This window comes from Xenopus laevis, chromosome 3L (genome assembly GCF_017654675.1).
Source record: "Xenopus laevis strain J_2021 chromosome 3L, Xenopus_laevis_v10.1, whole genome shotgun sequence".
Lineage (NCBI taxonomy): Eukaryota > Metazoa > Chordata > Amphibia > Anura > Pipidae > Xenopus > Xenopus laevis.
The window spans coordinates 1,603,070-1,628,518 of NC_054375.1; the positions used below are offsets into that span (position 1 = coordinate 1,603,070).

At 46.4% G+C, this 25,449-nt stretch overlaps 2 protein-coding genes across 3 annotated transcripts in view; one reads left to right on the forward strand and one right to left on the reverse strand.

Annotated features, from left to right (window-relative positions):
• Positions 1-674: 674 nt before the first annotated feature.
• On the reverse strand, positions 675-22,004 carry bcat1.L (branched chain amino-acid transaminase 1, cytosolic L homeolog). 2 transcript variants are annotated; one of them, XM_018251105.2, is made up of 11 exons: positions 21,840-22,004; positions 10,783-10,857; positions 9,483-9,683; positions 8,113-8,223; positions 6,620-6,739; positions 4,666-4,829; positions 4,092-4,234; positions 3,383-3,468; positions 3,077-3,217; positions 2,923-2,997; positions 675-2,706 (listed from the first exon to the last, which is right to left on the reverse strand). In XM_018251105.2, exons 1-11 carry the CDS (start codon positions 21,843-21,845, stop codon positions 2,659-2,661), a joined length of 1,170 nt encoding a protein of 389 aa, XP_018106594.1. In that variant the 5' UTR covers positions 21,846-22,004; the 3' UTR covers positions 675-2,658.
• A 1,195-nt stretch (positions 22,005-23,199) lies between these two features.
• Positions 23,200-25,449, forward strand: part of irag2.L (inositol 1,4,5-triphosphate receptor associated 2 L homeolog) — a 35,173-nt gene continuing 32,923 nt past the window's right edge. The window contains exons 1-2 of the mRNA XM_041585472.1: positions 23,200-23,352; positions 24,251-24,872. Coding sequence (XP_041441406.1) covers positions 24,284-24,872 — 589 coding nt within the window. The 5' untranslated portion in view covers positions 23,200-23,352; positions 24,251-24,283. The remainder of the gene's footprint in view (positions 23,353-24,250; positions 24,873-25,449) is intronic.

Genomic DNA, 25,449 nt, shown 5'->3' on the forward strand with positions numbered 1-25,449 from the left:
TTTCCCAATTGTCTCCACCTTGTACTACTGTCTCCATCTTGTTCTACTCTCTATCTTGTCCTACTGTCTCATACTTGCCCTACTCTCCCAATCTTGTCCTACTGTCTCCAACTTGTCCTACTGTCCTCATCTTATCCTACTCTCCCAATTTTGCCCTACTGTCTCCATCTTGCCCAACTGTCTCCATCTTGTCCTACTGTCCCATCTTGTCCTACTGTTTCCTTCTTGTCCTGCTAATCTTGCCCCCCCCTGACTGAGTTGTCCCCCACTATATTCAGTGTCCAAGACACTGAATTAGACCTTTTATATTCCAACTCTTTGGTGTCTAATATTTAGCTTGACTATGACTGTTTAGACAGTATTAAACCTCAGCCCTCCTGCAAATGAAACAGCTCCCTCCAGTGGCCAAACCAAATATGGTGGAGTGGCTGTCTGGCTAACACTAGGGGGCAACAGAGAGCTTTCCAATGGGATCCAAAGGTGATTTTCAGGCATTTCCATTAGATGGCAAAAATGCAGAAATGCTTGAAACTGTATAAGTAATACATAGATATTTTTAATTATGGCATAACTTCTAATGCCCCCATGTAAGGGGACAGTCTTGTTTCACACTTAAAAACAGGGTAGGCCTTGGCTAAAAGTGGGCAAATGAGAAACAGAATGAAGGCACGTCATTGGCTGAAATAAGAGCAGATTTATTGGAATTTACAGTTAAAGAGAAAATACAGAGAGTCACAAATGAAAATGAAACAAGTGCAAATATCACATGTTGATTGTACAGAGCAACTCCCTGCAAATCAGTTCAGTCTGTGATTGGTTGAACAGCAATCATTAGCCCCTCCCCTTGTGCGAGAAATGGCCCAACCATCACAGAGGTAAGAGAAGGGGTAAAGCTGCAGGTCAGTGCTGTCCCTTTGTCATCCCAGACATGGATCGGATCAGCACGATACTGACTGGTGGGTCACACTTATTTATAATCCATTCTTCAGTCTCCAAGGTTTATATTGAACTATAACCCTCAGCATCCCTTGCCAGTCGACTGGGAGTTATAGTGAAACAACAGCAAACATATTTTGGCAACAAAAAATTGGGAAAGAAACAAAAAAAGGAATAATTTTGATAAAACTGGTGCTTATTCGCCAATAGACTGGCACAAGCATTGGGGCGGTGTGGGGCACAAACTGCCCCCCCCCATAAATTGAGTGCCGGGTCTATTATTTGCACTTTGCCCTGTTGATAAATAAACTGTATTATTCCCCTTTGTCGAGGCTTGTTAAATACTGCCCCAATATGATACCCTGACTGTTTGGCACCCAGAACTGAGTCCTTTGTGCTTCTGCCTGTGATTATTGCTTGGATACTGGGCACATTGTAATACCCTGGGGAGACAGCAGGTGGCGCCTGTGAGTTTGAGGTTACTCAGAACCTGTAGTTCCTAACCCAGCCTGAAGCTTCCCCATCACTTTGGTATTCGGGTATTTTCTATTGGGGTGGGGGGAAATATGAGTGACAATGCGGCCCCTAATGAGTCAACACAACAACACAATTAAGCAGAGAATAACGACACACAACAGAGCAGCAAGTGTCACTTTGGTACAATGATTAGAATTCACTTCCCACTGTGCATGAATGTTAATTGGGATATAAACCCAAAAATCCACTTCCCAATATACATTCACTTTATATTTATGCATAAATGATATTTAAGGTATGATTGCCTTTTTTATTTTTGCATTAATATACCCTTTAACATTCTCCCATGAAAAAATGAGGATTCAGCGTGTAAGAGATCAATATAAACCTAACCCTAACCCTAACCCTAACCCTAACCCTTACCCTAACCCTCCACCCAGTGGTGAATGTAGAACATTGCTAGTTCCGTCAAACAAAATAGCAGTTGCTTTTCCCAGGGCAGGGGCGTAACTACAGAGGAAGCAGAGATGGGGGGCCCATGAGGTATAGGGGCCCCATGAGGCCCTAATTCAAATACAATTTTAATAAATATTGGTAAAATAAATCAATCTCTAGAGATTTGGGGGGCCTGAAAAAAAATTTAGCAATTTCAACATATATATGTAAAAAAAGGGCAACCTTTGGTTATATTGGGGGCCCTTAAAATTAATTTGCTGTGGGGCCCAGTAACATCTAGTTACAACACTGTCCCAGAGAGACACAAAAACAAGACAATGAGTTTTTGACAGATTTGGTGGTTTTAGAATCTAAATGTCTATTCTACCACCTTGTGCTATACTCTATAATATTTCCCAACTTTTATGTTCATTCTGGACTGTGATTGGCTGCCATGCTCTATGTATGTTCTACAACTGTGCGAACCAATCAAAGTTCAGTTGCTGGGAAGAGTGAATGCCTCAGAGACAAGCAAGGAGTCCGAGCTACGTTTTCGGGGGAGGGGTCATGTGACACAGTAGGAATGTCTTCCATTGGCACGTAGGGGGTTGTGGGAGTTGTAGTCCAGCAACAGGTGCAGGAGTCACAGCTTTGAATTACTTCTATACACAGAACCGTTTACATAAAAATCCATTATATTTCTAAATCTGCGGGGGGTCACAGGACATTGCGATTGTCACTAGAATTCTACTGGACTTTGACACTAACTGTGCTTCTTCTTTCCTTCTTAACTACAGGATCGATTTGCCTTTAAGGCGAGGGAACTTCCACCATCCAATCACTGGCTGCCCGACCGTACTAAAAAAAAAAAAGTACCAACATCCCTGTTATTAATCAGTAATAACGATCAGATTTATAATCAATTATAAGCAAAATAAGTAATTTCCCTTCAACTAGTGTGTGTGCGACTCAGTAGCCAATGTAGCATTTACTGTATAAGCCTTGGTACTTTCTATTTCAAGTCATGTGACAGTAATGGGGGTACAAGAGGGGAGCGATTATGTTGTTACACACCTGAATGTCGGTGAGCTCTTGCAGGAAGCGTTTCGCCATCTTGGGGCCGTTCTCCATGGTCGGGATGTGTAAATCCTTATGGGGAATAAAGAGAATGAAATTTGGGATAGAGAGTCAATTGCCCCTCATCTAAACTCAATCTCCCACCAGTTACCTTGTTCCTGTAGGAGACTCTGGACACTGGGCAGACAACACACGCCGTGCCAGCGCCGAACATTTCACGGACGCGGTTTTCATTTAATGCCTTAACCAGATCCTTCATGGTTAAATGGCGCTCAGATACCTTAAATTCTTCCTGGGGAAAGACACATGGATTAGGGGGGTAACATGGCAGCTCCCACCAATATGAGAATTAAATATAAAGGAATCATCTCTGCTTGGACAATAAGGAGAAGCGCTATGGCAGCTCCCGCTGTACTTTACTCTATGATAAGTGGGAAATTGCGATATGGGCACCTACCCACTGCCGTGCCAGATCTAGAATGCTGTGCCGTGTGACGCCGGGGAGAATGATGCCATCGAGGGGAGGAGTTACTAGTTCTTCCTCTGGAAAATCAGAAAATGAGTCACTTTATTATTATTATTATTAGGGATGCACCGAATCCAGGATTCGGTTCGGGATTCGGCCTTTTTCAGCAGGATTCGGATTCGGGCGAATCCTTCTGCCCAACCGAACCGAATCTGAATTTGCATATGCAAATTAGGGGCGGGAGGGAAATTGCATGACTTTTTGTCAGAAAACAAGGAAGTAAAAAATGTTTTCCCCTTACCACCCCCTAATTTGCATATGCAAATTAGGATTTGGATTCAGTTCGGAATCTTTCACGAAGGATTCGGGGGTTCGGCCGAATCCAAAAAAGTGGATTCGGTGCATCCCTAATTATTATTAATATTATTATTATTACATCACATATGGGAGGGGAGTTAGTCTTGTCTTGTGAGTAGGATCCTACAATGAGACAATAAGGTGCCGGTGAAAGGGAAGGACAAATAGGGACAGGCACTGAGCTCCCCCTGGAGGCCGAAGTGGAACCTTCTATTTTTATTCTAAGGTTGTTATTCTGCAGGGATTATCCACAGATACAGACACACTGATAAACACAAACACAGATACACACACCCATAGATGTGTGGGATCCCATCTCTATTCAGGGATATGGGGTACCCACCTCCATTCTCATTTGTCCAGAAAATAAACAGGTTCATGGTCCCCACTTCTGTGATCTGCTCGTCCTCTCCGTACAACCAAAGCACCTGCTGACACCCGACTGCCACCGCTTCATACTGGGCGAAGATGGTGGGTCCATAATTCCTACAAACCCACGAAGGGAGAGATTTAACGGGATGGGAAAAAAAATTTTTTTCAAAACACTGAGACCCATTCAGTTCCATTGAGAAGGAGAAACAACAGGCTGCCAGAAAGCAGTTCCATTGTGCAGTACTGGCTCTTTCTGAAAGCACATGACCAGGCAAAATGAGCTGAGATGCACCTACACACCAATATTACAACTAAATACACTTGCTGCTTTAGGAATGACATTTTATATTGTACAGTGAATTATTTGCAGTGTAATATAGAAATAAAAACGACATCATAAAAATCATGACACAATCCCTTTAATATTCCATATAATGTGCCCTGAAGTGACAGAGAGACGCCCCCAGAGGGCAGTATTGAGCTGTTGAACAATTAATGATCAGTAAAGGCCAAATACACCCGTTATTAGCCAGAGAGTCACTTACCCTCCTACTTTGCAGTCACCAGTGCCCCCCATCCATGCCCTCACATATTTCGGCTCTGCCCACAGCGAAACTGGATTGAACGATCCACTTGAGAAATAGGGTCCGACTGGGCTGAGAATAACGTAGAGAAGAGCCCGGGAGGGTTTCCGGACTCCCAAAGTTGGCTACAAAGGGACAAATTATAGATCTTATGTTAATTTCCCACTACCCAGTGCCCAGCAATACCCATCTCATGCCAGGGCTCTAACTACAGCGTCGGACTACTAACTATACCAGCTGTATTATGTAACAAAAGTACCCTGAGAGGGACTATTCCTGCTGAATTGTGCTTAGTACAGGGAATACCTATGTACCATAGTTTTATGGGACCTCTCTGTACAGACTATGAGCAAACTTAGGGACTGTTCCTGCTGAATTGTGCTTAGTACAGGGAATACCTATGCTGTCAGTTTTATGGGATCTCTCTGTACAGACTATGAGCAAACTTAGGGGACTGTTCCTGCTGAATTGTGCTTAGTACAGGGAATACCTATGCTGCCATAGTTTTATGGGATCTCTCTGTACAGACTATGAGCAAACTTAGGGGACTGTTCCTGCTGAATTGTGTTTAGTACAGGGAATACCTATGTACCATAGTTTTATGGGATCTCTCTGTACAGACTATGAGCAAACTTAGGGGACTGTTCCTGCTGAATTGTGTTTAGTACAGGGAATACCTATGTACCATAGTTTTATGGGATCTCTCTGTACAGACTATGAGCAAACTTAGGGGACTGTTCCTGCTGAATTGTGCTTAGTACAGGGAATACCTATGCTGCCATAGTTTTATGGGATCTCTCTGTACAGACTATGAGCAAACTTAGGGGACTGTTCCTGCTGAATTGTGTTTAGTACAGGGAATACCTATGTACCATAGTTTTATGGGATCTCTCTGTACAGACTATGAGCAAACTTAGGGACTGTTCCTGCTGAATTGTGCTTAGTACAGGGAATACCTATGTACCATAGTTTTATGGGATCTCTCTGTACAGACTATGAGCAAACTTAGGGGGCTGTTCCTGCTGAATTGTGCTTAGTACAGGGAATACCTATGTACCATAGTTTTATGGGATCTCTCTGTACAGACTATGAGCAAACTTAGGGGGCTGTTCCTGCTGAATTGTGCTTAGTACAGGGAATACCTATGTACCATAGTTTTATGGGATCTCTCTGTACAGACTATGAGCAAACTTAGGGGGCTGTTCCTGCTGAATTGTGCTTAGTACAGGGAATACCTATGTACCATAGTTTTATGGGATCTCTCTGTACAGACTATGAGCAAACTTAGGGACTGTTCCTGCTGAATTGTGCTTAGTACAGGGAATACCTATGTACCATAGTTTTATGGGATCTCTCTGTACAGACTATGAGCAAACTTAGGGGCTGTTCCTGCTGAATTGTGCTTAGTACAGGGAATACCTATACTGCCATAGTTTTATGGGATCTCTCTGTACAGACTATGAGCAGAATTAGGGGGCTGTTCCTGTTTAATACAAGCAGGAGAAGCAGCACATTCTGGAATGAGGCCTGAGCTGGGGGGGTGCAGCTATAATTAGTCTGATAATAAAAATAAAGAGCGGAGTTTATTGGGAGGGAAGTTCCCGTAGAATGAGAGAGAGAGAGAGAAAACGAGGAAATCCCTATAAATCGCGTAATTGTTACTATATTATTTAGAGCTCACTCAGCAGGAATCATAAAGAGGAATAATAACAACTTGTGGTTAATGGGAGCCAATAAAACCTGCAATTGAATGGGAGCCAGGGAGTGTAATGGTGCAGAGTTATAATACGACTCCCCAACAACATGAGAGAAATGGAGACTTTGCACCTTCCAGAAGGAGATGGGACCCTTTTAGACAAAGTGCCCCCCTTCCCCAAAAATACTGCCCCTAACAGGGCAACTGACACTCACTCACCTCAGTTCCAATGAAAGTCGGGCGGATGTAGAGACTGGCGCTGCTCGAATAGGGAACCCACTCCTTATCCACTTCCACCAGCTTCAAGATACATTGTAGCAGCTCCTCCTTATCAAAGTCCTGGGCCCAACAGCAACACATCAAGTCTCTCATTATATTCATATTACCCAATATTCATACCCCAACTCATCTGCAGCAGATTAATGGTATCAGTAAGGCACCAACTGGAGACAATAGGACAAGATGGAGACAGTAGAGTAAGATAGAGACAGTAAGACAAGATGGAGACAGTAGGGCAAGATGGAGACAGTAGGACAAGTTGGAGACAGTAGAGTAAGATAGAGACAGTAAGACAAGATGGAGACAGTAGGACAAGATGGAGACAGTAGAATATGATGGAGACAGTAGGACAAGATAGAGACAGTAGGACAAGATGGAGACAGTAGGACAAGATGGAGACAGTAGGACAAGATGGAGACAGTAGGGCAAGATGGAGACAGTAGGGAAAGATGGAGACAGTAGGACAAGATGGAGACAGTAGGACAAGACGGAGACAGTAGAACAAGATGGAGACAGTAGGACAAGATGGAGACAGTAGAGCAAGATGGAGACAGTAGGACAAGATGGAGACAGTAGGGCAAGATGGAGACAGTAGGGAAAGATGGAGACAGTAGGGAAAGATGAACACAGTAGGGAAAGATGGAGACAGTAGGACAAGACGGAGACAGTAGGACAAGACGGAGACAGTAGAACAAGATGGAGACAGTAGGACAAGATGGAGACAGTAGAACAAGATGGAGACAATAGGGAAAGATGAAGACAGTAGGGCGAAATGAGAACAGTATGGCAAGTTGGAGACAGTAGAACATGATGGAGAAAGTAGGGCAAGTTGTAGACAGTAGGACAAGATGGAGACAGTAGGACAAGATGAAGACAGTAGGGCAAGATGGAGACAGTAGGACAAGATGGAGACAGTGGGACAAGATAGAGACAGTAGGGCAAGATGGAGACAGTAGGACAAGATGGAGACAGTAGGACAAGATGTAGACAGTAGGACAAGATAGAGACAGTAGGGCAAGATGAAGACAGTAGGGCAAGATGGAGACAGTAGGACAAGATGTAGACAGTAGGACAAGATGGAGACAGTAGGGCAAGACGGTGTTAGTAGGACAAGATGGAGACAGTAGGGCAAGATGGAACTGACAGGAGACTACTGTAGACAGGAGTGTAAGGAGATTTTTCAAGGGTCCTATTCTATTGAAGACCTCCCACAATCCCAGTCAGTTGGTATTTACATGGCACCACTCATCCTCCTCAGCCAATCACTGGAGCTGTAGATCCCTCCTGCCACCCTCCTACAGAGTTGAACCCAGTGAGAAACATCTCAAAGCCTTAGATCAGTTGCACCAATTTCTAGGTAACCTCCCAGACCCCGTGAGAAGAAACAACCCCCCCCCAGTCCAGAGGAAGGAGGGGCATGAGCAGGTACCTACAGGCAGGGTCATTCTCAGAGATGACCGGTGCATTCTCTCCATGTTGAGTTTCGGGCGGAACAAACGGACCTTCCCATCTTCACCACGGTAAGCCTTCAGCCCCTCGAACAGCTAAACCCCAGGGCAGAGACAAAAGGCAATAAATATTAATCAGAGACTGGGGGCAGTATAGTGATTCTTATTCACAAGCAATCAGTGTGTAAATACCCCACTGGGGGCAATTAATCATTCTCTCAGTTCTCTGTGGATATGAACGGGATCCAGTTATTCTTGGCCTCTCCAATCAGCCCAATCCTGCCAACCAGCTCTTCCTTGTTCTTCTCCAGCCAACATTCCGCAGATTAAAGGGGAAATGTCCATACAAGTATAAATATTGTACAAGGTCATTTTAGGTCATTTTATTTTGTTGCCTCAGTGAGGGAAGGTATTTCTGCTTCATGGCAGGGAATCTGGATAAACACTCTGGGCCACAACACACATTGCAGGATTAGTTACCCTTTATCTAAAAGTCTAATTTGCAGCACTGCTGGTTGGAGACACATGATACTTGACTAGGAAAGTGGGGGAGGCTCATTTACTGCACTGCTGGTTGGAGACACATACGACTGGACTAGAATAGTGGGGGAGGCTCATTTACTGCACTGCTGGTTGGAGGCACATGCGACTGGACTAGGATAGTGGGCGGGGGCTTATTCACGGCACTGCTGGTTGGAGACACATGATACTTGACAAGGATAGTGGGGGAGGCTGATTTAGAGCACTGCTGGTTGGAGACACGTGCTACTTGACTAGGAAAGTGGGGGAGGCTCATTTACAGCACTGCTGGTTGGAGGCACATGCGACTGGACTAATATAGTGGGCGGGGGCTTATTTACGGCACTGCTGGTTGGAGACACATGCGACTTGACTAGGATAGTGGGGGAGGCTGATTTAGAGCACTGCTGGTTGGAGACACATGGGACTTGTCTGGGGTAGTGGGGGAGGCTCATTTACAGCACTACTGTAAGGTCCCCAAATCTAAAAGGGAATGGGTTCATGACACCCCTGCGCTTGGTCATATGAATTCACATTTCTGCCTCAACCCACAGCCTTTCGCACAGATCGTAAGTGGCCAATCCCAGCGTGTCTCTCCGCGCCCCAAGTGTCTGGTGCCCAGAATGAGGAGAATTCGATTCAGCAGAAATAAAACAGGGATTTTAGGGAGTTGTCACAAAACGGTGCCAAGAGGAGCCCTAGGGCCACAAACAGGTTGTGCTGATCAGATCCAGTTAAATCCATCCTCATCCTCAGCCCATAAATCTACAGAAAGCTGATTGGTGTAAGTATTGCTCTTGGGGTGTCACTGGAATGGGGCCCCCCGATGTCCTTACCTGTATGGCATAGTGTAGCGCTGAGACTGCGGGGTGCAGGGAGAGGTTCTGGAACGGCTTAATAACCGGGTGCTGCCACCCCGTCTCCTTCGACCAATCGATGCAGAGCATGTGATCCGTGAACTCGGCTCCGAAGACCAAGCTGTTCGGGTCGGGTTTTGGTTTGGAAGACGAGGCCAAGTCTATGATGATGTCCGAGGCCTGAAACACAGCGCATGATGCTCATTACTGATCTACATCTCTACAAAGTACAATGTTTCCATTTCATGTTTTACACCCTGAGAGTTACAGTTTGTCCTGCACATGAGTCTGCTGTGACTTCCCCACATACAACAGACTAGTGATAGTAACGACTTGGGGATTTATCGTATTTACTGGTGGGTCAGAACCACTGACTTTATTATAAATAACAGGTGATTTTGGGGGTTCCGACTGCCGCTGTCCGAGGGCAAGTGATAGAAACGGCGGATATTGAGGGGAAGTCCTGTTTCCTGTCGGGAATCGAGGGACAAGATCCAGTTTACTCAGCACAAAGGAGCCGGGAGAGACTGATGCAGAATAAACAGGAAGATCCAATGTAACAGCCAGGGCTCCCACAGTGTCCCAAAGCAAATAACTCTCTTTAAAGGGGACGTCAAACCAAAAAAAAAACAGGGAGTTGGAGTGACGTAGAAGTTGCAGGAGTCTGAGTTTTTTATTTCCCCTTTAATATCCTACAAAGTCTGAGTCACTTCACTTCCCAGAATCCTTGTTCAGCCTGTCAGCTGAGAATGTGACCAGGGGAGCTGCCATAGTGCTGTCAGGGAATAGTGGCCCCTGAACCTGGTCCTTCTTGGGGCCCTGCCATTTAGGTCGTATGGGGCACTTGCTCTTACCCTCGTTTTTAAGGTCAGACGACCCCATAAACTTGAGATTTAATAATATTTATCACAAACAAATCCTGAAATCCAGCATACGGGGGAAGGGGTCCCTCTCTGTGACCCTTTGTGCGAGTTTGAGGAAAACACTTTATCCTATTAAAGTAATCCCCAAGTGCAGTTTCATTTGGACTTTACATGATGTTCTGCCAAAAGCTATCGGGTTTCTGAGGCTTCGTCTGTTCTGGTGTCAGAGATGAGAGCAAATCAGTCCAGCGCCTGCACCTAGTGCCATTGTATCTTCAAGGTCAAGTAAAGCCACAATAGCTGGAATTCAGTTTTATCTTGGAGTTTTGGTTTCCTTATATGGGGAGTATAAAGAGAGGGGAGATTGGCAGCCCCCCGTACAATTGTGGAACCCACCTGCTCAGGTAAGTGCTCACCTTAAATGAGTCAGAGGTGACCCCCGGGTCCCCATTGCTGCAGCCGTTCCCGTTCTGGACGCCGTTTTTTCCGTTCTGCGGGAAAGTAGGAGATAGAAAATTTAGGAAAATCAGAAGAGAATGAGAATAAAGCGCCAACGTGCGAAAAGGTTTAATCAAACGGAAAATCGCGTGACCAGACAAAATATTTATTCCTGAGATTAGTGCAAACAATGGGGAGTATTTACTGTTCTGCCTCAAGCCTCCTCTCCTTGTTTCACCTTCAGCCGCAAGTTTCCCTCAAGCATTGTGGGAGTTGTAGTTTCAAGTTTCCCTCAAGCACCCTGGCTTTCAGGGCATTGTGGGAGTTGTAGTTTAACAGCAATTATTCAGTTTCCACCTTAAAACATCATTTCCGAGTGCATCGTCAGGTGGTTGTCATTGAGCAAATTTGCACCAGGGCAGTAACCCATGACAACCAATCAGAGGATGGCTTTCAGCTTTCAACCTGCAGCTGATCACTGATTGGTTGCTATGGGTTACTGCCCAGGTGCAAATCTGCCCAGTGTTTATAAATGAGCCCCACTGTGACTCGTGATTCACTTTTCCCTTATGAATAAGGGGTTAAATATTAATATAAAATTAATATTTAATATTTAAAATGTTAATATGTAATTAACCCTGATTAATTAGGAGTTTTGTTATCTCTCCGCTGAAGCGTGACGTTTGGGAAAGAACCGGATTCGGAGCAACACTCCATTATCTCCGAGATCGTGCCTAATCGCTTGCCCGTTCCAGATCACGGGACTGACGAGATCGGATCCATTTTAACGACGTGAAAGGATAACGATCAGATCCGAGGCCGTTTTATATGAACCGTGAAAATTAACAAATTCCTTCAAAAAACTAAATCAGTTGTGTGCTGACTCCGGAAACAATGTAGCAGCAGTGAGTTGTCCCAGCGTCTGGCTACTGCTACTTTGTGTCAGGAGTCAGAACCAGCTGTGCAGGGAGTACCGACAGACAGACGCTGCTTTCAATAGCAATGACAGTTACACGTGGATGTTGGGACGATATAGGGAAAAGATGGACTTTTGGGTGGAAATCCCCTTTAAGTTGAACTGGACATTTCTCAGGCCCGAACTAAGCACCCAGTTTGTGCCACTGACACCCTCTGTTCTCACTGTGACCTCAGTGCAGGGGCAGAAATGTAACACTGATATAAATACACATTGTACTTATTATACTCATCATCATCAGTGACACGGGAAGGGATCAAACCCACTGGCAGACAGGGGCATCAGTCAGGGGCATCACTCAATGGCATCAGTCAGGAGCAACAGTCAGGGGCATCATTGAGGGGCATCAGTCAGGGGCGATCAGTGAGGGGCATCAGTCAGGGGCATCATTGAGGGGCGTCAGTGAGGGGCATCAGTCAGGGGTGTCAGTGAGGGGCATCATTGAGGGGCATCAGTGAGGGGCATCAGTCATGGGCATCAGTGAGGGGCATCAGTCAGGGGTGTCAGTCAGGGGTGTCAGTGAGGAGCGTCAGTGAGGGGCGTCAGTGAGGGGCATTAGTGAGGGGCATCAGTGAGGGGCATCAGTGAGGGGTGTCAGTGAGGGGCATCAGTCAGGAGCAACAGTCAGGGGTGTCAGTGAGGGGCATCAGTCAGGACCAACAGTCAGGGGTGTCAGTGAGGGGCATCAGTCAGGAGCAACAGTCAGGGGTGTCAGTGAGGGGCATCAGTCAGGGGTGTCAGTGAGAGGCATCAGTCAGGAGCAACAGTCAGGGGTGTCAGTGAGGGGCATCAGTCAGGAGCAACAGTCAGGGGTGTCAGTGAGGGGCATCAGTCAGGGGTGTCAGTGAGGGGCATCATTGAGCGGCACCAGTCAGGGGCATCATTGAGGGGCGTCAGTGAGGGGCATCAGTCAGGGGTGTCAGTGAGGGGCATCAGTCAGGAGCAACAGTCAGGAGTGTCAGTGAGGGGCATCATTGAGCGGCACCAGTCAGGGGCATCAGTGAGGGGCATCAGTGAGGGGCGTCAGTGAGGGGCATCAGTCAGGACCAACAGTCAGGGGTGTCAGTGAGGGGCATCAGTCAGGAGCAACAGTCAGGGGTGTCAGTGAGGGGCATCAGTCAGGGGTGTCAGTGAGGGGCATCAGTCAGGAGCAACAGTCAGGGGTGTCAGTGAGGGGCATCAGTCAGGAGCAACAGTCAGGGGTGTCAGTGAGGGGCATCAGTCAGGGGTGTCAGTGAGGGGCATCATTGAGCGGCACCAGTCAGGGGCATCATTGAGGGGCGTCAGTGAGGGGCATCAGTCAGGGGTGTCAGTGAGGGGCATCAGTCAGGAGCAACAGTCAGGAGTGTCAGTGAGGGGCATCATTGAGCGGCACCAGTCAGGGGCATCAGTGAGGGGCATCAGTGAGGGGCGTCAGTGAGGGGCATCAGTCAGGGGCGTCAGTCAGGGGCATCAGTCAGGGTCATCATTGAGGGGCGTCAGTGAGGGGCATCAGTCAGGGGCGTCAGTCAGGGGCATCAGTCAGGGGCGTCAGTGAGGGGCATCATTGAGGGGCGTCAGTGAGGGGCATCAGTCAGGGGCGTCAGTGAGGGGCATCATTGAGGGGCGTCAGTGAAGGGCATCAGTCAGGGGGGGTAACCAGAGAGGAATCAGACCCAGCGGCTGCAGGAGACCCAGGAGGATTAGGGGCCCCTAATTTATATTCAATTTCTTTCTCTTTCAGTTGTTTGTATTGAAGTGTAACAGAGACATGAGACACATCAGTAAATATTATTTCTATTATTCACAAGAGAATCAAATACAATGTCAGGAAATATTAGTGACCCCCCCCCCCAGCTCTCACTCATCTCCCAGAATTCCCTGGGGCAGCTGCAGGAATTACACACAACACATTATGTAACTCAGTCTTATAAATAACCCCCCCAGCTCCTTATGTAATGACACCCCCCCCAGCTATGTAATAGGAACAGAGAGAAATGTACAGACCCCCCCCCCATACAGCCCCAGGCAGAGCAAATAAAGGGTTAAATTGGGGGGGAAGGGACAAGACTAGGGGATATTAATAAAGAAGGGGAGTCACATTGTCTATAATTAGCACTGGGGGGGGTATTTTATTTACCGGTTCTGTCACATTCGCCATCAGCTCCGGATTATTCGGGTCCAACAGCAGCAGCGGGGGGAGGAGCCACAGATCAGCGACCCCCCAGTTATTCACCCGCACGGATTGTTTCTCCTTTTCTCTCTCTTATTTCTCCGCTAGAATAAAGCGACTCGCGCTGCGCATGCGCCGCTTCTTCTTCTATCACTGCTGCTGCTGCTGCATGCTGGGAAACTGAGTGCTGAGCTGGACAGGGTGAGAGCTAGGGGGCATTCTGGGTAACTCAAGCTCAGAAAAGGATTCCCCATGTCTCATTGTGCCCATTTGATTATTATTCCCTATTAATAACATTGGGATCACTGACCTTCCTATAGATTTATCTTTATTCCCTATTAATAACATTGGGATCACTGACCTTCCTATATATTTATCTTTATTCCCTATTAATAACATTGGGATCACTGACCTTCCTATATATTTATCTTTATTCCCTATTAATAACATTGGGATCACTGACCTTCCTATATATTTATCTTTATTCCCTATTAATAACATTGGGATCACTGACCTTCCTATATATTTATCTTTATTCCCTATTAATAACATTGGGATCAACCATCATTTTTACAACCCTTTTTTGGATAAAAAAAGAATCCAAAAATGATTTATAAGCAGAGGCCAATGGGATTAGCCCTGGGGCTTAAATAGAAAAATTCTGTCTCAACCCACAGTCTGTTCTTCCTCCAGCTAAAATGATCTGTTTGCTGATTGGCTGGGAGCATCCAAAGAGCTTGGGGCCTGAGGAGACCAATAACAAGACAGAGCAGGAAGCTCCTCCCACTCCCCCAGGTGAACTTTCCTCCCCACAATTAAAGAGGAATGTGAGCCAGGCCCAGCAATAACCAATGTATCAGTTGTGGGTCACAGGTCACACAGGGTGTCCCATAGCCACACGCCCGGGGGAGGTAGCCAAGCCCTGGGCTAATCCTGATCCCCCCCCCCCCGAGATCCAGTAGAGCTGGTTCCACCTGTGGCACAGGGCAATGTCTCTCCTGATAAATCTCCTATAATTGCCCTGAATGTGCCCAAACAGGAGAGGAGCAAACACCCTCCACTCAGTATCCCAATGGGTGGACTCTGTATGCACAGGACACGCCTCCCACTACAGCAACTCACTAATAAATATACATCTTACATTTGTCCTGTTCATTCATAATGAGTTGACTTAAATCACAAGTAACACCCACTATTTATTGATTAAACACTAATGGCAGGATGAGAGTGTCTGTGTAACAACATACAGGCTGGTTAATTGTAGCCTCATAAAATTGTCCCGAGGGAGTGTGAATGGGATAGGGACCTTAGATTGTAAGCTCACTGGGACAGGAACTGATGGGAATGTGATAGGGACCTTAGATTGTAAGCTCACTAGGGCAGGGACTGATGGGAATGTGATAGGGTCCTTAGATTGTAAGCTCACTGGGGCAGAGACTGATGGGAATGTGATAGGGACCTTAGATTGGAAGCTCACTGGGGCAGGGACTGATGGGAATGTGATAGGGACCTTAAATTGTAAGCTCACTAGGACAGGGACTGATGGGAATGTGTTAGGGACCTTAGATTGTAAGTTCACTGGGGCAGGGACTGATGAGAATGTGATAGGGACCTTCGATTGTAAGTTCACTGGGACAGGGACTGATGAGAATGTGATAGGGACCTTAGATTGTAAACTCAATGGGGCAGGGACTGATGGGAATGTGTTAGGGACCTTCGATTGTAAGTTCACTGGGGCAGGGACTGATGAGAATGTGATAGGGACCTTCGATTGTAAGTTCACTGGGACAGGGACTGATGAGAATGTGATAGGGACCTTAGATTGTAAACTCAATGGGGCAGGGACTGATGGGAATGTCATAGGGACCTTAGATTGTAAGCTCACTGGGACAGGGACTGATGGGAATGTGATAGGGACCTTAGATTGTAAGTTCACTGGGACAGGGACAGATGGGAATGTGTTAGGGACCTTCGATTGTAAATTCACTGGGGCAGGGACTGATGAGAATGTGATAGGGACCTTAGATTGTAAGTTCACTGGGGCAGGGACTGATGGGAATGTGATAGGGACCTTAGATTGTAAGCTCACTGGGGCAGGGACTGATGGGAATGTGATAGGGACCTTAGATTGTAAACTCAATGGGGCAGGGACTGATGGGAATGTCATAGGGACCTTAGATTGTAAGCTCACTGGGACAGGGACTGATGGGAATGTGATAGGGACCTTAGATTGTAAGCTCACTGGGACAGGGACTGATGGGAATGTGATAGGGACCTTAGATTGTAAACTCACTGGGACAGGGACTGATGGGAATGTGATAGGGACCTTAGATTGTAAGCTCACTGGGATAGGGACTGATGGAAGTGTGATAGGGACCTTAGATTGTAAGCTCACTGGGACAAAGATTGATAGGGACCTTTGATTGTGAGTTCGGTGCCAAGGAATATGTCAGCAGTATAAAAACAAAGGATTATAATAATAATAATAATAATAATATTATTAACAGTGAGCTTTCCCTTTACTTCTGGGTGGGGGGGAGGGGCGAGATGCAACTGAACTTGTTTCCCAACTGCCACTCTGGGCATCATTCTCACTCATGTGCAACTGTCGTTGCTATTTTCCGGCTCTTTATATCACCTGCACTGCTGGTTCTGATTCCACAATCAATGTAGCAGGAGCCAGCCAGTTACTTCTCCTACATTGTTTCTAGAGTCAGAACCAGAGAACTGAAAAAGAAAATCTCCTTCTTCGGTTGGACGGGGCTACAATGTATCAACCCCCTTCCACTTTAATGTGACCCCGAGCGACTCTCTCTCTCTGCAGCCGAAATGAGCTGCTTGTGGTTATCCGGAGAGGAAGTTGTATTTGATTGCGACTCCAGAATGCGACACAGATACAAAGTAGCTCATCTCAAATTGTCATTATCCAGTTATTCCAAATGGGAATCTCTCAGACTCTGATTGGATGAAACGTTTAGCCCCAAGCCCCAAGTAACGACATATGATTGGCCAGTTTGGCACCCCTATATCTCAGAGTTGGTTCACTCCCTGGATAAACAGTTTAACCCTGTAACTATGTCCATTGCTACAAAGGCATCCGGCCCTTCCTTAAAAGGGTTTGTTCCCCTTTAAATTAACTGTTAGTATGCTGTAGAGAAGGATATTCTGAGACAATTTGAAATTGGTTTTCATTATTTATTATTGTGGTTTTTGAGTTATTTAGCTTTTTATTCAGCAGTTCTCCAGTTTGTAATTTCAGCCAACTGGTTGCTAGGGTCCAAATTCCCCTAGCAACCATGCACTGATATGAATAAGAGACTGGAATATGAATAGGAGAGGCCTGAATAGAAAGAGGAATAAAAAGTGGCAATAACAATACATTTGAAGCTTTTCAGCCTTAGATGGGGTCAGTGACCCCCAGTTGAAAGCTGGAAGGAGTCAGAAGAAAAAGGCAAATAATTAAGACACTGTCACAAATAAATAATAAAGACCAATTGAAAAGTTGCTTTAAGGTGAACTACACCCTTAAAGCCGTCTTCAGGGAGATAATTGTACAGCTTCCCTGCTCTCCCTGTAACTCCCCGTTCCAATGCTAACCCCCCAGCACCAGTCTCATTCCCTTTATTAATTTCATTTCCTATCTGTGTATTCTCTCCTGTTCCACAATGTCCTTTCCCTTTACTGGAGACTTTGCTTATTATGTTACCATGGTGACACACAGGCTTACAGTCTATCAGGGAGACCCCCATGTCCCCCAAACCTGATGGGTGTAAAGCAGTGGACTGGGTTAGGGTCCCCTATTGCAGGAAGCCCCATGCCCAGTCATTATAATGAGCTGGTTTTCTGGGGTCCATTGGAGCATTTATAGGGGTGCCATGCAGTCAGCTAAAAATGGGGGACCCCATCTCCCCACTGTGAGCAAAGGAGAAGCAATTCTGGGTTTCAGCTAAAATGAATTTGGTTCTGGATTCCTATGTAATAAATTAATTTTGTTCAGGAGATAAGGAAGTCTCTGTACAGTGTCACATGCAGCTGGTTACTGGGTCACATGTTCCATAGCAACAACAACTTTGAACACCGACCCCCACTGGGACTGACCTTGTGTCTTTTGGCAGCAAAATAAGGATTTATCTGTTTGCTCAGATTTCTGGCTGTCAACTGAACTACAACACTCTGCTGTGCTGCTACAAGGGGTTGGGGCAGGGAGTCTGTGACTCTGGTGGTGGGTGAGACTAGAACAGTATTCTGCAGATACTAGGGGAGGGGCAGGGAGTCTGTGACTCTGGCAGTGGGTGGGACTAGAACAGTATTCTGCAGATACTAGGGGAGGGGCAGGGAGTCTGTGACTGGCAGTGGGTGAGACTAGAACAGTATTCTGCAGATACTAGGGGAGGGGCAGGGAGTCTGTGACTCTGGCAGTGGGTGGGACTAGAACAGTATTCTGCAGATACTAGGGGAGGGGCAGGGAGTCTGTGACTCTGGCAGTGGGTGGGACTAGAACAGTATTCTGCAGATACTAGGGGAGGGGCAGGGAGTCTGTGACTTCTGGCAGTGGGTGGGACTAGAACAGTATTCTGCAGATTCTAGGGGAGGGGCAGGGAGTCTGTGACTCTGGCAGTGGGTGGGACTAGAACAGTATTCTGCAGATACTAGGGGAGGGGCAGGGAGTCTGTGACTCTGGCAGTGGGTGGGACTAGAACAGTATTCTGCAGATTCTAGGGGAGGGGCAGGGAGTCTGTGACTCTGGCAGTGGGTGGGACTAGAACTGTATGCCGCAGATACATGGGGAGGGGCAGGGAGTCTGTGACTCTGGCAGTGGGTGGGACTAGAACAATATGCTGCAGATACAGGGGGAGGGGCAGGGAGTCTTTGACTCTGGCAGTGGGTGGGACTAGAACGGTATTCTGCAGATACAGGGGGTGGGGTAGGAAGTCTGTGACTCTGGTAGTGGGTGGGACTAGAACTGTATGCCGCAGATACTAGGGGAGGGGCAGGGAGTCTGTGACTCTGGCAGTGGGTGGGACTAGAACTGTATGCCGCAGATACAGGGAGTGGGGTAGGGAGTCTGTGACTCTGGCAGTGGGTGGGACTAGGGCAGGGGGTGGAGTAGAGAGTCTGTGGCAGAAGTGGTGGGTGGAGCTAAAACACAGTGATGGCAGCTTACAGGAGGAGGGGCAGGGAGTCAGTAACTGAAGCAGTGGGTGGGACTAGAGAACTGATGTGGCATCTGCTGTGACAAGTAACTGCAGGGGGCAATTTTTGGGGCTATTATTATCCCCCCAACACACAAACAGACACAAGTCAGGGCTGGGAAAGGCATCAGGGAACTGAAAGCCACGGGCAACAATGTGCAAGTTCAGCGAGAGGAGAATGAATTGCACAGTGGGGGGGGGGGGGGGACAGCTGCACATTCCCCACAATCCCTCAAGGTCACAGTCTGAGAGGGGGGGCATTAACACTTGACCCATTGGCTTGTACTGGGGGGGGGGTCAGGGCACTGGAAACAGATCCGTGTGTGAGACCCCCAATTATCTGCTGCGCTGAGACCATTAACATTCCTGGGAGCAGTCGACTAAATGGGGATAATTGGCACCCGGCCGGCCAGGGGCTACAGCCCCTCCTTCTGTACAACCCCAATGTCACCTTTACACTGGGAACCCTGCAATTGGTCATCGTTATTTTTCTGTCAATTTTGAATTCTTTGCTAAGGGGGTCAGTTGCCCCCGATTGTCGCTGTTCTCTTCCCTCCTGCACCAACTCCAGCAAACAAACCCCCCCCCCCCGTGCTTCAGTCAGTAGATTTGCCTCCAGATTCCATGAGAATCTTCCTGTTCCCAGAATTCATGGGGAAAAAAATAGAAATCAGAGACTGGAAACAGGGAATGGAAGTTTAAAGGGGAACTGCCATGAAAATTTAATATAAGCCTCTTTATAGTGAAGTAAGAAACTTTCTAAATACAATCAATTAAATATTCTGCATTGTTTCTGAAATAATCAGGTTTATCTTCACTATTCCTCTCTCTTCATTCTCTCTTCATGTGGCAGTTGGGTGTCAGATATTCACTGACAGTTAGATCCAATATATCTTATAGGGGCTCCTTTTGCCTAGAAGATGTATTAGAGCTCACTCTATTAAACTCACCAGACATCATGTCTCTCTACATGCAGAATTTGTGCAAAAGGCAATAGAAGATGTATTAGAGCTCACGCTATTAAACTCACCAGACATCATGTCTCTCTACATGCAGGATTTCTACAAAAGGCAGTAGAAGATGTATTAGAGCTCACGCTATTAAACTTACCAGACATCATGTCTCTCTACATGCAGAATTTGTGCAAAAGGCAATAGAAGATGTATTAAGAGGTCACGCTATTAAACTCACCAGACATCATGTCTCTCTACCTGCAGAAGTTGTGCAAACGTCAGTAGTAGACGTATTAGAGGTCACTCTATTAAACTCACCAGACATCATGTCTCTCTACATGCAGGATTTCTACAAAAGGCAGTTATTTTGTTAGATTTTGTTTGTACTGGAATCAGTTATTTGAGTGTGCTCTAATACATCTGCTAGGAAAGGAGCCCCCCTATAAGATATATTGGATGTAACTGTCAGTGAATATCTGACACCCAACTGCTGCATGAAGAGAGAATGAAGAGAGACAGATGCTGAGAGAGGAATAGTGAACATAAACTTGGTTATTTCAGAAACGATGCAGAATATTTAATTGATTGTATTTAGAAAACGTCTTATTTCAGTATGAGGAAGCTTATATTACATTTTCACGACGGTTCCCCTTTAAACTTCCATTCCCTGTTTCCATTTTTTATTTTTTATGGGAACAGGAAGATTGACATGGAATCCGGAGGCAAATCTGAGTATGATGAAGCTCATATTATATTTTTATTTTTGTGATAGTTCCCCTTTAACGTTCTGGTGAAGGCTGGTGCCAAAACAAACAGCCCCAGATGGTGAAATTGGCATTAAAACATCAGCCGCGCCCCAGAACTGGAAGACACCCCAGCGCCACATGAGGCCTTTTAACCCTTTACTGTCCTAATTTTTACTGTAACTGATCTAATGACAGAGGAGGTTCTGACCCAGCAGACTAGTCCTCTCAGTGTACCCAGCACATCTGCCAGGGGGTTCTGATCCGACACTGAGATACCAGTCTATAACTCAGACTAATATATATATATATATGGACTGTGCCAGGGCAGGGCTGGCTACAATAACAGTGCCAGTGTAGAGTCAAACATAGTTATCATGCCAACATATACAGTAGCTGGGTACAATACCAGTGCCAGTGTATAGCTGCAAATATCAGTGCCAGGGTATAGATAGGTCTAGTGCTATACAAGTGCCAGGGTACAGGTGGGTAGAGTGTGAGAGAACAGGTAGAAGTAGTGATGCCAGAGAACAGGTAGAAGTAGTGATGCCAGTGTAGCTGTAGATAAAGTAATGATGCCAGTGTAGCTGTAGATAAAGTAATGATGCCAGTGTAGCTGTAGATAAAGTAATGATGCCAGTGTAGCTGTAGATAAAGTAATGATGCCAGTGTAGCTGTAGATAAAGTAATGATGCCAGTGTAGCTGTAGATAAAGTAATGATGCCAGTGTAGCTGTAGATAAAGTAGTGATGCCAGTGTAGCTGTAGATAAAGAAGCAGTGCCAGTGTATCACATAGTCCAGTAATAATATGCCAGTGCCAGTCTCTAGTGTAGGGGCACCCACACCCTTTCATGCCCACAGACACAATCAGAAATAATATATTCTGATTCAGACCCAACTCTAATACCCTGGCACAGCACCAGGCAGAGTTGGGGGCACGGGAGCTGACACTCGCTGACAGACAGAGAGCTTACAGCAGCACGTGCAACACAAGGAGCACAAAGAAGTCGTTACTCACCTCCATGTGCAGCTTAGGGTGGGGGTGCTGATCTCCTGACTGTACTGGGTGGGGGGGTCTGATGAGACTGGGAGACACTGGGAGTTACTGCAGGGAGTTGTTAGACACAGGAGAGAGAGCTCAGGACACGTTGCAGAGACTTTAGGATCCGACTGAGCCTCCTCCCCCTCTTTCCTCCTTGTAAGGGAGAGATTACATCAGCCGGGGGGTGTGAGCTCCTCTGCCTACATTGTGCCAAGTGCAGCCCTCCATCCCCCAGTCACAGTCATATTTAGCTTTTTATTCAGCAGCAATGTCAGCCTTCTGGTTGCTAGGGTCCAAATTCCCCCTAGCAACCATGCACTGATTTGAAGAAGAGACTGGAATATGAATAGGAGAGGCCTGAATAGAAAGAGGAGATATAAAAAGTAGCAATGATTATAAATGTGTCGCCTTACAGAGCATTTGTTTTTGAGATGGGGTCAGCGACCCCCATTTGAAAGCTGGAAAAATGGTGAATAATTTAAAGAAATCAATAATGAAGACCAATTGAAAAGTTGCTTAGAGTCGGTAACCTATTAAAACTTAAAGGTGAACCACCGCTTTAAAATCCGTCAGAAGGTTAACAAACACGGGGCAATGCTTACGACTTGATAATCCTCAATAGCAGTGAGCCCTCCAGCCGTGTGTCGCAATATCCCCCTGCTGGAGGTTAAGTAGGGCCCACTTACTTACTTGATCCCTCTGTATTGTATTGATTGATATAATACACGTTCCAACTGGAGACTTCCCCTTTAAAGATGCATATTTGCAGAATCCGCATTCCTCGCATTGCAGAATTTTGCTATTTTTAACCCCGGGAGCAACACTCCCGACTGCAACTCGTCGTCGTCTGCTACCGACCAATAGCTGAGCAGTGATACACACAGGGTTGCTGCAAATTGCAGTTGGTCACAGAAGAGGCTTTAGGTCAATTCAGTATAAGTTGTATTTGTAGCAGCCGGACGGTATTTCTATAATTCCCTGTAGAGACAGTCTGCGCTGCAACTTCATGTAGCTCATGTGGCTTGCCCCATACAAAGCAATGCAATCTATTTTCAGAATCCTATATTTAATCAAGTTGACGGCATTAAGGTGAAGTAGACCAAAGGACTCATACCTCTCTACTTGAGAATGAACCCCCCTATCCTATTTGTACATAGTCCCCCCCCCCTCTCCTCTGCTCCCATTTCTCTATAGTTTTGAATGGGATTTATTATTCCTCTGGCCAATGGAGTGTAGCAGTCACTTTCCATGTCTGTGAACTTGCAGAATGGCCTTTAGCTCTGCAGGGGGTGGGTTGGCTACTGATTGCAATTTAATGATGTTAGTGGGGGAGGGGCACAGGTGAGTGGGGGTTACCTGTGGGAAGCTTTGCACATGGCAGTTTCTAATCTGAGCACCTGCAGGCTGGGAGTTGCTCAGGGCTCGGCCCAATTTCCTTAGAACTTTAGTTCTGTTCCAGAATCTTCAACCAGAGACACAACAGATTAAGGTTTGTCCCCCCCACAAGTTGAATTTGTTGCTTTTCTCTCCCCTTTAACAACGAACGTGCTGCTTGGCTAATAAGCAGTTAATTTCTATGCACTCTGCTTGGCTGCTCAGTTACTGGTGCGGTCTGCGGCGTGCATCAGAGCTCCTTCATTAGAGCGTGTTTTATGTGACAGTTTTATAACAAAAGTGAGTGGCAATTTATATACAGGGGTTGAATATAATGGATTTATTACAGTAAAGAGATTCTGGTTTTGTTCCCTGTACTCAAATATAAAGACGTCTGTCTGTCTGTCTGTCTGTCTGTAAACGTCTAATTCAAATGATGAATGTAAAATATACTTGCTGCAGGGCTAATTAGCTGAAATGCAAGGCGCTGGCTGTACCGGCTTCCAAATAGCCATGCACGTGGAGATTTCATATGGTAACGTTGGTTTGTCAGAGTTTTGGCCCTGAGCGTTCACTTTAACGGCATTTAATTTATTCAATTAAATATTCCCTGCGAGTATCTTTATCTGCCCCTAAGTATTGCCCCGTGCTGAAACTGGTGCAATGTTGGTTTTTTGGTTTAATGTAGCCTTTGTTTTCTGTTTATAACTGATATAGACTTGATAATACTGAGACATAGTCACGATATTGGTGGGACCTTATCCCCCCCCCCCAGACCAATATGGGGCAATAATTCATCTTCCTATTAATCTGCTGCAGGAAACTTCCCCTTGTTTTTTTTTCCCAAAACTTCCAGCTATAAACTGGTCAGTTCACCCCCTAGTGGTCTCGTTCAGCTATAGCAGCTCAGAATCAAGACTCTGGGGTCGGACCCAGTACTGATCGTAATTACTATTTCTTTGTTAGAATCATTATAAATCAGTCAGTGGTTTTTATGTATTTTTCCATCCTAGATTTAATAATTTTACCTACAATAAGAGACAAAAATGACCGATTCGGGGTCGGCGACCAAGCGCCACAACCCGGTTGACAGCATCTGCCGCAAGATCAAGACCATTCAGGCGAGAGATCAGGACTCTAACCCCAACCTGCAAATCCCCAAATTTCAGTCCCGCAACTTCGACAGCCCCCAGTCCAACACCAAGAAGAACCTGGAGGAGGTGCTGAAGAACCGGACTGTCAAGAACCCTGATAAGGAACTGGGGGGCTTCTCTAGTCCAGGGGGACACGTCTTCTCTCCAGGACACAATTTGGCCTCTCCTTGTTTACGAGCCGTGGCACAAAATGATTCCCCATTGGGCAATGCCACCTATTCCATCAACCTGACTGTGAAGGACAACAACAAAAAGATCTGGTCAGCAAAATCTCAGAGCTGCTCCACCCCAGTTGTCTATGCTGGGGACCTCCAGTTTAAATTCTCCCAATCTGCCATTCCCAGTGCTCAGTATAAGAACATTTTGCTGGAAGAGCCGTCGATCCCCTGCACCCCCAGTTTCTATTTCACAGATCGGAAATCAGAAACCATTGCCCTCCAGTCACCGGTGGTCAAGAGGCTGTCGTTGAGTGAGACTGGAGGTAGGAACAAAATGGGAAGAGTGAAAATGTTTCTTGTCTAGATGTTCTTGAAACTATGACCAAATGAGTAAAAAAAAGATATTCCTTGTTATTTCATGAGCCAGAGATTTGGCCTTCAGTGGTGGCCCCAGGCCCAAGTTTTGGGCTTCAGCAGGGAGGGGGCAGGCTCAAGGTTTGGCCTTCAAGGGTTGGACCCAGGCTCAAGGTTTGGCCTTCAAGGGTTGGACCCAGGCTCAAGGTTTGGCCTTCAAGGGTTGGACCCAGGCTCAAGGTTTGGCCTTCAAGGGTTGGACCCAGGCTCAAGGTTTGGCCTTCAAGGGTTGGACCCAGGCTCAAGGTTTGGCCTTCAAGGGTTGGACCCAGGCTCAAGGTGTGGCCTTCAAGGGGTGGACCCAGGCTCAAGGTTTGCCCTTCAGGGGTGGACCCAGGCTCAAGGTTTGCCCTTCAGGGGTGGACCCAGGCTCAAGGTTTGCCCTTCAGGGGTGGACCCAGGCTCAAGGTTTGGCCTTCAGGGGTGGACCCAGGCTCAAGGTTTGGCCTTCAGGGGGGAACCCAGGCTCAAGGTTTGGCCTTTAAG

What these genes read in the sequence shown, in the direction of transcription:
- bcat1.L (XM_018251105.2), bottom strand. An exon ending in CGACTTTCATTGGAACTGAG is followed by an intron (nt 4,830 to 6,619) that starts GTGAGTGAGTGT and finishes GTCCCTTTGTAG; the next exon opens with CCAACTTTGGGAGTCCGGAA. An exon ending in CTGGACAAATGAGAATGGAG is followed by an intron (nt 3,469 to 4,091) that starts GTGGGTACCCCA and finishes CTGATTTTCCAG; the next exon opens with AGGAAGAACTAGTAACTCCT.